The 16,479-nt window shown below is 42.1% G+C and overlaps 1 protein-coding gene and 1 non-coding gene across 2 annotated transcripts; one reads left to right on the top strand and one right to left on the bottom strand.

The window, feature by feature from the left end:
• Positions 1-5,129: 5,129 nt before the first annotated feature.
• Positions 5,130-5,201, bottom strand: trnac-gca (transfer RNA cysteine (anticodon GCA)). Its single transcript has one exon. It is a non-coding gene; the product is annotated as a tRNA-Cys (tRNA).
• Positions 5,202-8,671: 3,470 nt separating this feature from the next.
• fgf19 (fibroblast growth factor 19) lies at positions 8,672-12,433 on the top strand. Its single transcript, XM_076090930.1, has 3 exons — positions 8,672-8,882; positions 8,984-9,087; positions 12,113-12,433. Exons 1-3 carry the CDS (start codon positions 8,672-8,674, stop codon positions 12,431-12,433), a joined length of 636 nt encoding a protein of 211 aa, XP_075947045.1.
• The last annotated feature ends 4,046 nt before the right edge of the window (positions 12,434-16,479 follow it).

Here is a 16,479-nt window from a genome sequence, read left to right as displayed (position 1 = left end):
ATCAAAATTATTAAAATAGACCTTGTAGTTAGAGCTCAGGACTCTTTTGCGTATGGCTATGCAATTTTCGCGAAGAGGCCTAAAAATAGGGCTAGGGCCAAGAAGGTTAAACCTACAAAAAGTAATGCACCCAAATTTGTATATAACCCACGTAAATTGTGAGTCAGGACGGGAAGGGCTGCCTCTGAGGAAATCAGGTGATGTAGTATAAAGTGGGAGGGAGGAAATTGGGGTGGATGAATGGGTCAAACAAACACAGGACTTTCACCCAGGAGCTGTTTGTGTCCTGTGTGAGACCAAAAGTCAACATTGACTTAGTTTACCTCTCATGACGTCATAAAGGACGTCTCATGTATCTTAAAACATATTTCCTCGTTTCCTCTCCTCGCATGGTTTCCATCCCTGGCATCCCTGGTGGGAGGGACTAAGACGCAAGGAAAGGACCCAAGTGAGGGAAACGGGGATGCAATAAAGAGACTTGGGATGTACCCATAGAGGCCTAGTTGAGGCCTTCTTCCTCTTTGTCCTGGAATGAGTGTTTGTTTTGTTTCCATGTGTGTTTGGACTGCTTTCAATAACCATGGGAATCAGACGCAATCACCTTCCAATAATTATGTCCTGGCCAAAATAAATGGCAAAGTGATTGAAATCTTGTTTCCTGGTGCTTTGTGGCTCCAGTTTGAACGTTAAATCCGTAACAAATGGTCATTTGAGCTGGAAACTGAGCCACACTCCACACACTGACCTAAAATGGCTGATTCAGAGACTGAAGGCAATACGTCTATGGATAAGGCCACCAATGAAGTTAAGGCTCCTTGTGTTAGGAACATGGATGATGGATACCAAGGTGTAATGGACTTAACCCGCCTCTACATGGAAAAGGTCACCCCAGAATTGTCTCAAACATCACCAAGGCCATCTACACCTGCTCAAGAAATGGAGCCTAGCCTTTCACCTGAACCATTATTACCTTCCTCTGACAGAGAGAACCAAATCCATTTGCCATCAGTATCTTGTGATGTATTAGCTAAACCCCTCACAAAGCCAATCAGCCATGACCCTGGGGCTAGACCTAAACGTGATAGGCGCCCTCCTGACTACTATGGTAGTCATATGTCGCAGCAGAAGACAATTACACAAACCCATGGTTCACGTAGCTCTTACAGTAAGAGGACTCATTGCACCAAGCCATGTCATTCCAACAGCCACAACCTGTTTACCCACATTCTCAAACCCCCTATGTCATCAATCTGTTCATAGCCTCTGCCTATGGAATACCAAGACCTTCACTTCCTGTGTTTAAGAGTGGCGAGAGAGTGATTTTCGCATGGGTGATGTAGAGGCCTTTGATGATTTTTCCCTTTCTGCCCATGCTCTGGTACGAATGTTGCTGTCCCTGGAGGGCCCTAATGGGTCTGAATTAAGATGTGGCTCTCATGTTGATAGACTCCTCAGTAAACGCAGTGCAGTATAGAGACGGATTTGTTGAACACTGTATTAATCGTGGCATTCTGACTGGGCAGGCAAACCAAACATACTCCCTCCTTGACCTTTCGACTTGGCTACAGTCAAAGTCAAGAGCCAAACGTATATCCGAGAGAGTTGTTGAGCTCCAAAAACAGGAAAGACCACGAACTTGGAAGGAACGGCAGCCCCCATGACAAGTATTCTCTGTCTACTTATCGACAACATCTAAGAGAGACAGCACACCGAGAGCCTACACCGAAGGAAAGGTCAATTTCAATAAGCCACAGCCTTACTGTCCCTACTGCAATGTCAGAGACCATTTCCTTGGTGCATGCACAGAATTAAAGAAACTATCCAAGAATGACATTACGGAATGGCTCAAAGAGAAGGTGAGATGCAGAAAATGTGGGAGAATACATAAAATTGACAAATGCACCTTAAAGAGGCCATGTAACATCTGTAAGGAGCTTCACCTGACGATTCTCCATGATGACAATGCAAACAAATCAGCCATTGTGATGTTTACCTCCTCTCCCTCAGAGCTCCTTTACATGGACAAACCCAATCGCTCCCATAAAGTCATGTTGAAAGTTAGCAATGTATGTCTCCACAATGGGGAAAGGACCATTGCAACCCATGCAGTCCTTGATGATGGTGCAGATAGATCTGTTCTGCTTCCCCAGGCTGTTCAGCATTTGGGCCTCACACCTCGGCCTGAAACGATCTCATTACGCACAGTGAGACAGGATATTGTGCAATTAAATAGAGCATCTGTGTCCTTTGAAATTTCCCCCTATCAACCAGCCAACTGAAAGGCATGTTATCAATGGAGCATTCACTGCAGAAAATATTGGCCTGTCAGAGCACACATACCCCGTAAAGCAGCTTCAAGAACAGTATCAAGATCTCAGAGGTATTCCACTACAGTCTATCGATCATGCATGCCCTCTTGTCCTCATCGGCTCGGACTACACTCATCTCATCACAGCCACAGAGCCAATACTCATGGGGCCCCCAGGTGGCTCATTGGCAGTACACACTAGGCTAGGATCGGTTCTCCAAGGGCCAGCCAGCTTATTCCAAACCTAGCACATTATCTCCTGAAATCTTACTTGCTTCAAAAGTGAATTGCTCAGGAATGTTGAAAGACTCTGACAGATTGACACGTTGCCCTACGTCAATGAAAAGACAATGTCAAAACAAGACAAGCTAGTTTTCGCTCTAGTCCATTCTAGGACAGCTAGAGTAGATATAGATGGTGTAATGCACTATGCTACTCCACTACTAAGAGCCCCCAACACTCCTGCCCTTCAGGCTCCAAAAGAGGCTGTCCTACCCCGACTCTTTTCTACAGAAAGACGCCTGTCCATAGATCCCAAACTGGCTGATAAATACAAAGAGGAACTTATGAAGCTTGTGCAATCTGGGTATGTTCAGAGGATTCCCAATGAGCAGGTAGACCAACCGCAGGAAACCTGGTATTTCCCACATCACATTGTCGAACATAACAACAAACATAGAGTTGTATTTGACTGCTCCGTCGAATACATGGGGCAGAACCTAAACAAATGTCTTCCGCCTGGACCAACACTGGGTCCTTCCCTCCTTTGGGTTCTACTCAGATTCCGCCAACACGCCATTGCCATCTGTGGAGATATCAAAGGAATGTTCCATCAGGTACGCCTTTTGAATGAGGACAAACCCCTATTGCGTTTTATACGGAGAGGGATGCAGCTAAACCAGGAGTCCAGTGTTTACGAATGGCAAGTCTTGCCATTTGGGACAACCTGTAGCCCAGGCTGTGCTACCTACGCAGTCCACAAACATGTCCAAGATCACTGTAATGGAAATGAGGAGGTCCTTCAATCTGTCAAACATTGTTTTTATGTTGATAACTGCCTCCAAAGTTTCCATTATTCTCATGAAGGACAAGTCCCTCATTGACAAAACGACGCAAACCTCCCTGATCTGAACAAGTTCAGCAGCTGGGATGATCTGATAAAGGAAACAAAGAATATGCTTCATGGGGCAGCGGATCATATCTCAAACATAGCCCAATGTTATATAAACTCAGAAAGGCATCTTCTGCAACGAACCCAATCAGAGTGTTTCCCTGAGGAATGCAATGCCCATAAAACTGATAAACCCATACCAAAGAGTAGCAAACTCCTCCCCCTGTCTCCTGAATATGACCCTGATCTTGGTCTCATCAGAGTGGGAGGTCGACTTCGAAGAGCGGAGACCCTTAACCATGATAACATCCATCCAATTATATTGGATCCAAAACATCCCATAACCAAACTCATTATCAAGGATTACGATGAGAAACTGCTCCACCCTGGCCCTGAGCGTGTCTTGGGGGAAATTAGACGCAGGTACTGGATTCTGCGTGGTCGTCAAGCCATTCGCCAGCATCAACACCAATGTCAAGACTGTCAGAGATGGAGAGCCAACCCAGTCATTCCCAAAATGGCAGACCTTCCTCCAGCCCGTCTTAGACTGTTTAAGCCCCCCCTCTGGTCCACAAGCATGGACTGTTTTGGGCCTTTCTCTGCGAAAATCGGCCGCCGCACAGAGAAAGGGTGGGACATGCTCTTCAAATGCTTAACAATATGCTGCATTAATCTTGAGCTGCTTAACGGTATGGATACAGTTACATTCCTAATGGCCTTCAGAAGATTTGTCTCACGCAGAGGGAAACCCTTCGAACTACTCTCCGACTGTGGGACTAATTTCAGATTAGGAGAAGCAGAGCTGAAAAGTGCCTTTGAGGCCATTTCACCAGACTTAAAGCAACAATTGGCCCACACACAAGTGAACTTCCAGTTCAATCCTCCATCTGCCCCACATTTTGGTGGAAGCTGGGAATGAGAGATAAAATCAATTAAAATGGCCCTCAATGTTGCATTAGGAAACCAACCAACAACAGAAATTGTTCTGTACACAGTTTTGATTGAAGTTGAGGGCATTCTGAATTCAAAACCTCTCAGATATATCTCCTCAGACCTTGCTGATCCAGACCCAGTCACACCAAATATGTTGTTGATGGGGCGGCCCGACTCCTCTCATCCTGAGGCAATCTACTGTGCTAGTGAACTCCTTGGCAGAAGAAGATGTCAGATCCTGACTGATCGTTTCTGGACAGCCTTCATTCGCTATTATCTTCCAAACCTCCAAACCAGGCAAAAGTGGGAAACTGAACAGGACAACTTGGTTTGTTGAGTTGTGGCTGTGATACATTTAATGTATGAGTCGGTGTAGCTCTGTGGCAGAGCATTTGACTGCAGATTAAGAGGTCTACCTTTTGAGTATCCAACATGACACCCTTATTAGCTTTTGCGTCTCTCACAGATTTGATCTTAATCTCTATCTGATTTTCTGCCTTCTTTGTAAAGTGTGTTTGTTTGCTTAAATATGGGACATTTGTAAACAATGATCGTGGGAATCAACAAGAGTTGGACTGGGGACTTCTTGATCTTCAGACAAATCTCTGCAGATGGCAAATAGGTTATAAAGAAGTAACTGTGCATAGGAGACTAACGTTTAGCTGGTCAGGATCATTGTGGTTGAGTAGATGTTATGTTGCAGCAACACATGCATCCATCAAGCTGCATCCACTGTCCAGTTTCATATAGAAAAAGGTTTCAGCCCAATATCTGTTTAGAGGGTACCCAGAGTTGAACTGGGGGCCTCTTGATCTGCAGTCAAATGCTCTACCACTGAACTATACCCCCATCTGCTTTGTCACCTTCAGTCTGCGGGTTGCTTTGTTGGACTACAGACAACCCTGTGCACGTGTTTCATGTCATTGGCTACCAGCACTTGTCCTTTTGAGTATCAAACTCTTGCAGCCACTTTGGACCTGAAAGGTAGTAATAGTTGTTTTTCTTTACATAGAAGAGCTGGAATTCATGTAATGATACATTTATTCGCTGTTTTCCTGTTTGCATAACACATGCATTGGTGATGGTGAAGACCGTTATGTAGGCACAGGGGTTTGTATGCCAATGGACTTAACACCCACTGCCTGTTACGGTTCTCCCTAGAAGAGCCGGGGGATCCACCCCTGGGGGGTGGGACAATTGTGCATACGTGCCATGGCCACAAAAGCAGCTTGACGCCTTTCCAACGCTCCATCTCATCCCTTCCCTGTTGCAGAGAGTGAGGCGGGAGCAGTTGGTGGTAATACTGTTGTATTGTCCATGCGTTTTTTACCTAACTAGTGCAGTGCCCATGCAAAACATGCCTGTTAAGGGCTTGTCCTTTTGAGTACCAAATTCTTGCAGCCACTTTGTACCTGGAAGGTAGTAATAGCTGTTTTTCGTTACGTAGAGGAGCTGGAATTTATGTAATGGTACATTGATTAACTGCTCTGCATGTTTAGGGCAGTACTGTTTTCCTGTTTAAATAAGGGAAAGATGAGCATATTGAAGTTGTTGGTCATACTGGTGTATTCTCAATGTGTTTTTTACAGGAAAATATTCTGCATGTTTGCATCACCCTTTTAATCTTTACAATATTGTCAAATTCTGAATTGTAGTGCAATTTTAGTGTGCCTGTAAACATCGTTACTGTTGAATAAAACAAAGTAATTGGTAATGTTATTAGCAAACCAGGGTCACTCCCAACTCGTCAAATACCGACGGTTGGTCCGTGCTCCTCGCCATCTCATACCAACACATGGAGGCACGTCTGTATGTGACACACCGCGCTTTTCACTATCGCCAATGTAAATCCATCTGCGTCATTATTAGACGGTCAGAGCGACTGACCTGGTATATAGAGCGAGATAGTCTACACAGCGTGGGCAGGAGAGACGGTAGGTTCAGCCAGGAGACTTTTTTTTTAGTCCCACGAGAAACTAAAAGTAAATGTTGACATTTTGTCACATGAGCCGCTAGTCACGTGACTCGTTTGTTACTCACTACGAAGCTGTTTTGTTGCTTGAATCGAACTTCCTGTGAAGTTTTTTTTTTTCGTTTTTTTTAAACAGTATGCATGTAATATGTGGAAACTGCCGTCCTTGCCACGTCCAAAACTGATGCTAGAGAGGTACCTAGAGCTTCACCGTTTGAAGCTTAGTACCCCTGACAAAACATTGGTGTTTGACAAATAAGGAGTGAGAATGTGTTCTTATTAATAACGCTCAGTGTGAGTCAAGTGTCTGCTTAAAGTGCTTTTTTGTTTTTTCGGCTGATATCTGCTCAGGTTGAAATTTGTAGCTATGCTGGAAATTACATGAGGTCAAAATCAACAAAACTGTACATAATGTACTGATCAGAATGATAGAATTGTAAATTGTCCCACCCTGACAGGTCACAGGAGAGTGGGAAGAGGGAGGGAGATGTCAATTAAGAAAAGTCTCAAGGGTTAGGGTTGGTAGATAAATAGATCACTTTAAAAGACTCTTTCAAGTAATACATGAAAATCACAAAACAGAAATAAAGTGAAGAAATAAAGTAATAAAAAAACATAAATCTAGATTTAGAAACTGCAATGATACCGAACACTTTTTCTGTAAAACGTTCTGGTTGTGTTAAAGAAATAAAAAGAATGAAGTTAGCTCATTCAGTTCATTCCTATTCTCAGCTGCCATCTAGTGACAGAAGCTGTGCACATATTTTAGACACAAGGGGAAAAAAACACTTGTCAAAGTGTCAAAATACAGACTAGATCAATTTACAGATCTAAAAACCAAAAGATAAGCTTTTGAAATCCGAGCCTTTTGGTGAATTCTGATGTTTACTCTCCATTATAGTTTAACTCTTACGTAAATACAAGGCCGACGAGCGGAAGCACAGGCCAGAACGCGATAAGAGTGGAAAGAAGTGTGTTATTTTAAGGTGGAGTGATCCAATATTACAGCTCCGCTTGGATTCAGACCAATCTGTAGACTTTACCCTATCCACAAATAAAAAACGTGCAATTTGACAGAGCATTTGGTGGCACTTTATGTAACATAATCATGCAACGTGACCATCAATATAAGACATAGAGTCTATAGGCACAAGCCATGGTTCACTGAGGCTGGTTCTTCTGTTCCTTCTGCTAGACTGCTCTTAACTTACAACAATATAACTACTGTCACTTTTACTACTACTACTACGACTACGTCTATTAATACGACAACAGCTATACTATTTGTACTACTAGGCCTACTGCAACTTCAACTATTACTAATCCTGCAACTAGCCTATACTACTTCTGCACTGTTTAATTCATGTTACGCTGACATTGATTCATGACATGATGAAGCACATTGTATCAGCCTGTGTATGAGATGCAACAACATCTTGCCTTGCCTACTACTATTACTTGTTGTGATATATAACAGTATAACATATTTTGTAAGCTTATCACGTTTTGTATGTTTAATACAATATTCCCCTCCGAATTGTGGTGGAGGAGAAGTAGAAAGTAGCATCAAATGAAAATACTCGAGTACAAATAGGTGTACCACAAACTTTCACTATGATAAACTGTGTAGCTTAATAGTATGGTACAGAAGTTACAACAGGTATCATTCCCATGATGAGCCCTTGGAGCAGCAGGTGAAGCCACCACACGGGTTCAGTCAAGAGGTTGTGCCAAATTCAAAGAAGAGTAAAAGTGTATGTTTCCTCCCATATCCGCACACAATTACAACTACATGCATGCAACTTTGACTACATCATTAATGTCTTCTGGCACATTCCACATGCAAATCATTTACCGAGAAACGGTTACAATGACAGTTTCTGAATTTGGAATGCAGGCATGCTCCCACTATATCTGCTGGATGAAGTTATTGTGAGTAACAATAATGTCATTCTGTGTTATAGGATATATGGATGTACAGTATGTCGTATTGAAAAGGGTTTCCTGATGCTTTATAACGTGTTCTGAGTCGTATTTTTTAGAGAGCATGCTATTTAATAATATTTAATACCACAATGAATTGACAGAGTTTTGAATAAAGAGTATACTGATCATAGACATGACAGAGGCTCGCGTGGGGGCTCGCTCATGGCCAATGGAGAGCTATCAGTTGGATGTGGTTCAGGGGTGTGTTGTGGTCTGCTTCTAGGAACTGGATTTGGGGAAAGGGGTTATCTGCTGCTGATAAGGGCATATTTAAAAGACTGGGTTAGGATGAGACTAACTTATTTCACTCTGCCTACTGGAGGGAGCAGCGACAGAGCGCTTTGAGAGGATTTGACGCACCATGTTGCTGCTCGCAGTCACCGTATCCGTCGCCAATATGTTTTTAGCTTTCGACGTTGTTTGCGTGCCCCTATCGGACCAGGGTCCCCATATCGCCCACAGCTGGGGCCAGTCGGTCCGACTCAAGCACCTGTACGCCGCCAGGCCGGGACTACACCTGCTGATCAGTGAGGATGGACAGATCCACGGCTCTGCGCTCCAGACTCCGTACAGTAAGTCAGGCATTTTAAAACACAGACTTAACAGGCTGCAGACTGTGATGACTGGAGGAGGTTTGGTGGGATTCTCACACCGATGAACGTTTGATCTGCAGGCCTGCTGGAGATCAGTCCAGTGGATCCCGGCTCTGTTGTCATCAGAGGAGTAGCAAGCGCACGGTTTCTCTGCATCGAAGGCGATGGAAGACTGTACTCATCGGTAAGGATTTATATGACAAGTGACAAGCTACCGTCTGTTTATTACTACTGTACATTTGTTGTTTATTGGTAGTAAAGTTGCAAATGTTATTATTCATCCAAAAATAGTTCATTAGCCTGATTTATTTTTTTCATATTTATGAAAAGTCACGTGTCATTAAGGGGGATTACTTAATGACAAGAGAAGTAAAAGTTAATTTAGTCTAATTACCACTGCAGAGTGATGATGATTAGGATACATATTTATCAAATTAGTCAAATTATATGATATTAAAATGTATAATCCATTACACAAACATTTATTTACCCAACAGATTAAATTCAAGTCTCTGAATATAGCAGGAATACCAGAACAGCAGAATGGCCAACATCAAAGAGATTAAATGAAATAAATCATATGAATAAATACAGTACATCGAGTCAAATATAGAAATGTACTATGAAGTAATTTAATAACTTATAGCAATAAGTAATAACTGAATAACTAATTATTATTAATGTGACGATGTCATTACTATTGCATAGAGGTCTTTTGTGACATAATGCCTTTTGAAGATGAGTTGTATTCATAGTGTCATTATTTACTGCTACATTTTTATTTCACTATGTCACTTTTGGAGAAAGAGTTGTGACCAATGTGCACCACCTCACCTGTCAGCCAGTCAGCCTCTCAGTAGATCAGCTGCTGCTTAGTGCTCGGCCAAAGAAAAGGAGACTCTTAATATCTTTGTGTCTGCCCAGGGAACATCTTTGAAATCACATCACTGCCCAGTTTGTTCTGAATACTTAGCTGCTGCTCTTAACACTAGCTCTTTGCTAGATAGCATATGTTGCCTTGTTGAGCCAAATATATGCATTAGGTACTTTGTGTGTCTGTGCATGGGACTGTGTTCTCTGCACATGTCACATTGTATCCTTTTTTAGGCTTTTCTAGTTTATTCCATTATTATTGGCTGTTTTGAACTCTGTAAGATCATAAATAAGTAGATAGACCATGTTACACCTAGACTGCTCATACAATATGACTCAAATATAAATGAAACTCACACTTTTACTTATAATTGCTCTTTTAACTATTGTTACAAAAAATAAGAGTAAAACAATGATGTGATATTTATTAGATTTTACATTTTCTAAATTTAGCAATGCAGCTGAAACAATGCTTTGCCAAAATTGGTAGAGTACATTTTCTAAAGATGTTCCAGGAACTATTTCTGCAGGAACTGTTGACCTGAGCTTTCCTGCTGCTTTTCATATGTTGTTAATCAGCTTCCATGTTCAGAAAACACTGCATGCCAGTCACTCATTCATTGAAACAGATGACCAGTTCATCAACCTTTGTCCAGTGCGGTGCAGGGTAGGATGTGTTTGCAAAGTGAAAAACCTGAATGACAAGACCCAGCAGCAGCAATAACAACCTTGGCCTCTGACTGTCTCTCTGTGGTCAAAGTAAACAGCCGTCGAAGAACTTGCAGCACCATTTTTGGGGCCTTTTATCTAAAAACACCATTCATGCAAATCGTAAGGGAAAATGCCATTCTAATTTAGGATTTATTTTGCTGCCTGAGCAACTTTTTAACCTACTGTATATGGATACAAGTAAAGAAAACTGAAAAAATGCCATTGCGAGATGGACCAAATACAGGTAAATAAATCATTAAAAAAAACAAATAACAAGTAAAAGTTCATGGTTTGGCTGTAAAAAAGATGATAGCCTAATTAACCTGCTGGGGAGCCCTGCGGCAAAAATGAGTCGGAACCCTATTATTAGCATTCGTAGCTATACCTAAGAAATATAATGTGCTGTCATACATACACACCCACCCCGAGAGGAGGGGCTGTGGGGTTCTGATCTGTCATCAGGGAGACAGCTGTTCGTTCCACATGTGAAATGAGAAAGCTACTTTGATTTATTTGTCACATAGTTTGGGTACTTGAGTAACCGTAGTTAGTTCAACCCAAACAATGATCTTTTCCTAAACCTAACTAAGTAGTTTCCTGTGAAGACTGAAGTTTATTTTGAAAAGACTGTATACATGTAACGAGCACATTGACAGGTTTTACTGGCTTTTGTAAGAAAACGCACAAAAAATGAAGAGTAACTTTTGGTAAGATGTCATAGGAACCATTGTATCAGGATTCGCTGCATTTCTCCTATACTGTGCAATATGTGCACAGGATTCCCGTTGGAGCATAATATGACCGAAGGTTTATTGTATTTTAATATATTTTAGGGCTGCAACTAGTGATTAACTGGTGATTATTTTCTTAACAATTGTTTAGTTAATAAAACATCATAAATTGGTTCTAAAAAAAAGAGTCTAAAGAGAGTCAGCACCAGCATGAGGAGAGACGCGTCATGAAGAGAGCAAACTGATGTAATGTCTGTCATGGTGTAGTATCGATCCAGTCTTCCTTTGTTTGCTAACATTAGCCAACATCATACGCTGCTGGACCTACCAGACTAAGTGAGGCTGAAGGCTAAAGCAGCATATTGAAATGAGTATAGGTGCATTTTATTACTTGTGAATTGAACCTGTCCTTTGTAAGAGGAAGAATGTGTGATTCCTTCAAAGGTTACATAGTATTGCTTTAAATATTAAAGAACTGTGAAATCTTGTTCTGCAAAAACAGAGGTCACAGGTGATTTTATTTGTGTGAAGTATTTCATATCTCCAGTAGCATTTAATATATAGAATCAACCACAATCTAATATATTTAAGAATGTATGCATAGGGATAAAACTGTAGCAAATTTGCTGACTTGGAAGAAAAAAGAAAACAAACAGGAGCAAGGAGGAAAGTCTGCTGCTAGTAGAAGAGTACATCAAGGACAATTTATAATCTGGGACCACATTGACAGATAATGTAAAGTCATATCAAATAAAAGCAATACATTCCCAAAGTTACAATTAATTCAAAACAAAGTAATTTGCCTCAGGTGTCGTTTCCTCACAGCCAAGTGTCATTTAAATATGTTGTGGAACATGATTATCTTTATATGTGGACATGTCCCATCATTTCCAGCACACCTACAGCAGAGATGACTGCACGTTCAGAGAGCAGATCTTGCCGGACGGCTACAACATCTATGTCTCTGACAGACACGGAGCTCTGCTCAGTCTGGGAAACCACAGGCAGAGGCTGCAGGGTCGAGACCGGGGCGTACCGGCTCTGGCCCAGTTCCTCCCAAGGATCAGCACCGTGGATCAGGCCTCGTCCCCTGGACTGGACGTACCTGACCAGCCGCAGCAGAGCACAGCACAAACAGAAGAACCTGTGGACTCGATGGACTCGTTTGGAAAGCTCTCTCAGATCATTCACAGTCCCAGCTTCCACGAGAGATGAGACGGGTGCTCTGAGACACCAGTAAACGGATGTATCATGAGCTGTTCTACTGTGTCTTAGGCCTGAGAACCTGCACTCCTCACTGCATGTTGTAGAACCAGGAACTGACTGCACGTTCAGCCAGCCTGCAGCCGGAAAGGCTGCCGCGACATCCTGCCAGCTCTGTCCAGTCAGACATGACTGAACACAATACAAGTGCAGTGTCCTACAGAGAGGAGAACGACACCTGTACCGAGTATAATGTTCTATTCTGTCACTTTCAGGAACAACCTTTACATTTACTGAACAAACACCCAAAGTTCTCTCGTTCTTCCTCCCCAAAAAGCAGCCAATGGCCCACAGGGAGGGATGTGTTTGACCCTCTGGTTTGTTTGGAATAAAGACACGGTAACATGATGGCTGACCATAGATCAACTACAAGTAGCGCCCACGGAAACTTGAAAAAGGGAATGAATAGTACACTATTGGTCACAGTGTTTGATCAGCAGGTGTAGAGGCACATTAAGGAGCACCAACGCCATCAGACATTTTGCAGACTTGTTTGCCATCTTATACAAAGAGTGATTCAGCACATGAGGAGTCTCAGGGCACACTGCCTCAGTGAAGTGAAGAGGAGGCACACTACTTACCTGCAGATAAGGATCAGCATGTTCGTAAAATGAACTGCAATATAATAGTAAGTTAAAGAGATGACTACTATTCCATGCCTGACAAAAAGTGTTTTTTCTTGCAGTGCAGTAGTATAGTTGTATTTATTTAATTGTTTAAAGGTCTAGCAGTTTGACTGTAAAAACCTTGAATGCTTTATTGAATGCACTGTTGCATTTTCTGTATGTGTGATGTTTCCTGTTGCATATAAAGCAGCAATTTGCATTGGTTGACGTTTAAACCACCAAACCTCTCCCTTTGATTTTCTGCCATGTGTAGACTTCTCTTACTATTCTGACATGTAACGTAACTCAATCGAAACTTATGCTGGTTCACGCAACAGCCACGCAATGCAAAAAGGAAAACCTTCTTTATGATTCTTTTTCCAAGGTAACTGCAGATTCTATATAAAAATACTTGCCCACAAAATTAGCCCTTTTGAGCAAGAAATGGATAGGGGTCTGTGGTTTTAAGATCATTGTTATGTCACGCAGTGCTCAAACAAAGAAATCCCATTCTGAACCCCGTATAGTGCACTTTTAATGGAGACCAATGCGCACGATTAGACAGAACAAGACTAGAGACGTAATGCAGCAGAGACATGTCTGAAAGAGTTGATCCAAAACAATCAAGAGCAAAATCATTCATTCATTCATAATTGTGTGTAATAAAAAAGAAAGTGCACAGAACACTTTGTGTGACACTACGACTTCAGTCCGACGTCCCAAAGACGCCCTGGTTGTGGTCGGGGGAGACCAGCTGAACCCAGATGTGGGACAGTGCATACCAAGCAGGGAACTGTGGCTTGCAAACTCCTTACGCAGAGGTATAGGTTTGGTGAAGAAGATTGAGTGGAGGAGGCTGGATGAGATGCCAGACAAGCCAAAGTTCAGGCATGGAGTACTTCTCAAGTCTCTTAATGTCATCCCCGTTTCCCTCACTTGTGTCCTTTCCTTGCGTCTTAGTCCCTCCCACCAGGGATGCATGGAGGAAACCATGCGAGGAGAGAGGAACGAGGAAATATGTTTTAAGAGACATGAGACGTCCTTTCCTCAGTTGTGTCACGTGAAGCGACGTCTGTTTCTGATGACGGAGGATCAGCTGATCACAGCTGGATCAGCTGTCAGTCGGCTTTAACAGCTGGAGAGACTTTTGAGAAGTTTGTGTCTGATCACATGATCACTGTACTTAATAACAGTAACTAATAATACTAATAACTAATAAAGACACACAGTAATCACCACTGTAGAGGTGTTTCTCTCTGTAGTCTGTTAACAAACTGTGTCCTGTGTTCTGTTTATAAGCACAGGATCCATTTCTACCGGCGGAATGCGATCGTCTTATTTATGAATTATTTGCGTCTGTACGTTTTGAAATTGTGACTGTCCATTATTAAATAACCCAGAATATGATTAGTTTCTCTTAAATGATAAAACTCAAACACTCAGGAATGATGTAAAAAGTGTTTCGTCTCTTCAACTCTCTCTGACTATAATTGTTTCCATAATAAAAGTTATTGAGAGAAACATCAGATCATGAAAACACAAATCTTTCTAATAAATGTAGAAAGTTGTTTGTGGTCATTTTGTTGTTCAGTTTACAATGAACATTTATTTAAACTAGATGTTGAATCAGAAACCTAATCAAATATAAACTAGTTTATTCTGTGATCTGTCTTCACTCTGGTGTTAAACTCAGTCCGATCGGCTGCAGCGTCCAATCACATGACAGATGAACAATGAGGGGGCGTGTCGGCCGTAAAAACACTTCCTGGAAGTCTGTTCTCATGGTTCCTCGCTCATGGCTCCTCCAAGGTCCCTCCTCCATCCGCCATCCTCGCTCCTCAGAGCTACTTTAGAGCTTTGGGACGGCCGTCAATATGGCGGCACAGAAACAACTTCCGGTTCAAGCGAGGATCGAGGAAACGACAATCAAGAGACTTGAGAAGTACCCATGGAGTAGCAGCAATGCTGGGAAAGTTGTATGTGTTTGGATGATACTACTACTGCAAGGATGACATGATGAAATCTGCCTACAGGTAAAAGGACAACTGCTGCACAAATATCTTCTTCTCACTTTGAATAACCTTGATTGTCCCACAGATGCACAGCCGGGGTCTGAACATTTCCATCTTTATCTTTTTTCTTTCATCACACACACACATGCTATAGTTATGATCCCGTGCAGGACAGCTGGAAAAGGCTCGCTGACATGCAGGAGTTTAGAAGCAACTTCTCAGTGGTGGTACACGAAGAGCATCTTTATGCCATTAGTGGAGATGAGGAGATCAACACCAACCTAGACAGCGTCGAGATGTACAACCCAGACACCGACTCCTGAAGGGAAGTCGAGTCATGTTTCGCTTGAAGTAGAACATGTTTCATCCGATCATCGTGTGTGTCCCAAATCCTACGGTATCAGGCATGTCGATGCCGAGCTTTAGCATGCCCAGAATTACACATATCAGTGAATCTGTCACATTATTAAGAAGCAGAGTCGTACGTTACTTAAAAATCGGTCAATGTTTATTATATAATATTGAACAAAATATCAAGGATGAAAGCTGTGAGTTCACTTGTATGTTGAGTCTCTTTTCCGCCATACAAATGCAATACCAAGTGTGCCACCAGATGTCCCCATTGTGACATCAATCACTTGAAAATAGTGTTTCAGTGGCTTGGAAATCTTTTGTCTCCTCTTTGAGACACCCACACAGCCCACTAGAAACATTTGAAAATGAATGTTGACATATCGCCGCAGCAGAATTGTATAATGACTTAATAATCGGGTTATTTGCATCACAAGCCTCAATCCAAGTATTACAGAGCTCTTTGGAGAGCGTGAGCTCCATCATGTTTTAATAACGTTTCTGCTACAAAGATTATTTAAAAGACTAAATAAAACTACTACCGTCTTAGTGATTTTGACATTTGATCTGGATCTCTCGTTGCTGGTGTCCTAGTAAACAGAGATAACACCTCAACAAAACTCCTGTTGAAATGTATGCTTTGCTATAGTTTGTTTCTGCTATCACCCCGCTATGAAGCTGTCACTAGAGAGTGTGGTCAACACATATTGCTCCACATATACTGGGATTAAAAGCAGCTGACGGATGCAGTTTCACCCATGACAGTACATTTATGGTAGAAATTAGAATATATATATTTTTTTTTATTAAAGCCAAATTAGTCAAACTGAAGCTGACACTATTTCTACAAATACTACATGAGTATCCTCATTTAAGGTTAAATGGTAGGCTGTCAACTGCCCTTCCTTCTGATGCCTCTTATTTCATTTCCCCAGCTTTGGCCAGCCCCTGGACCAGGCTCTGAGCGGCCATGCTGTCAGTCATAGACTGAGGGATATTCATCTCTGGAGGTTTCGACTGCAAGTATGCA

The sequence above is a fragment of the Anarhichas minor genome, unplaced genomic scaffold, assembly GCF_050575085.1.
Source record: "Anarhichas minor isolate MPS153535 unplaced genomic scaffold, ASM5057508v1 ptg000013l, whole genome shotgun sequence".
Lineage (NCBI taxonomy): Eukaryota > Metazoa > Chordata > Actinopteri > Perciformes > Anarhichadidae > Anarhichas > Anarhichas minor.
This window is presented reverse-complemented; position numbering and strand designations above follow the sequence as displayed.

Excerpts from the sequence above, each read along its gene's own strand:
- fgf19 (XM_076090930.1), top strand. The coding sequence starts at position 8,672 with ATGTTGCTGCTCGCAGTCACCGTATCCGTCGCCAATATGTTTTTAGCT. Across the intron at positions 8,883-8,983 it reads TGCGCTCCAGACTCCGTACA|GCCTGCTGGAGATCAGTCCA; the intron begins GTAAGTCAGGCA and ends TTTGATCTGCAG. Across the intron at positions 9,088-12,112 it reads ATGGAAGACTGTACTCATCG|CACACCTACAGCAGAGATGA; the intron begins GTAAGGATTTAT and ends CATCATTTCCAG.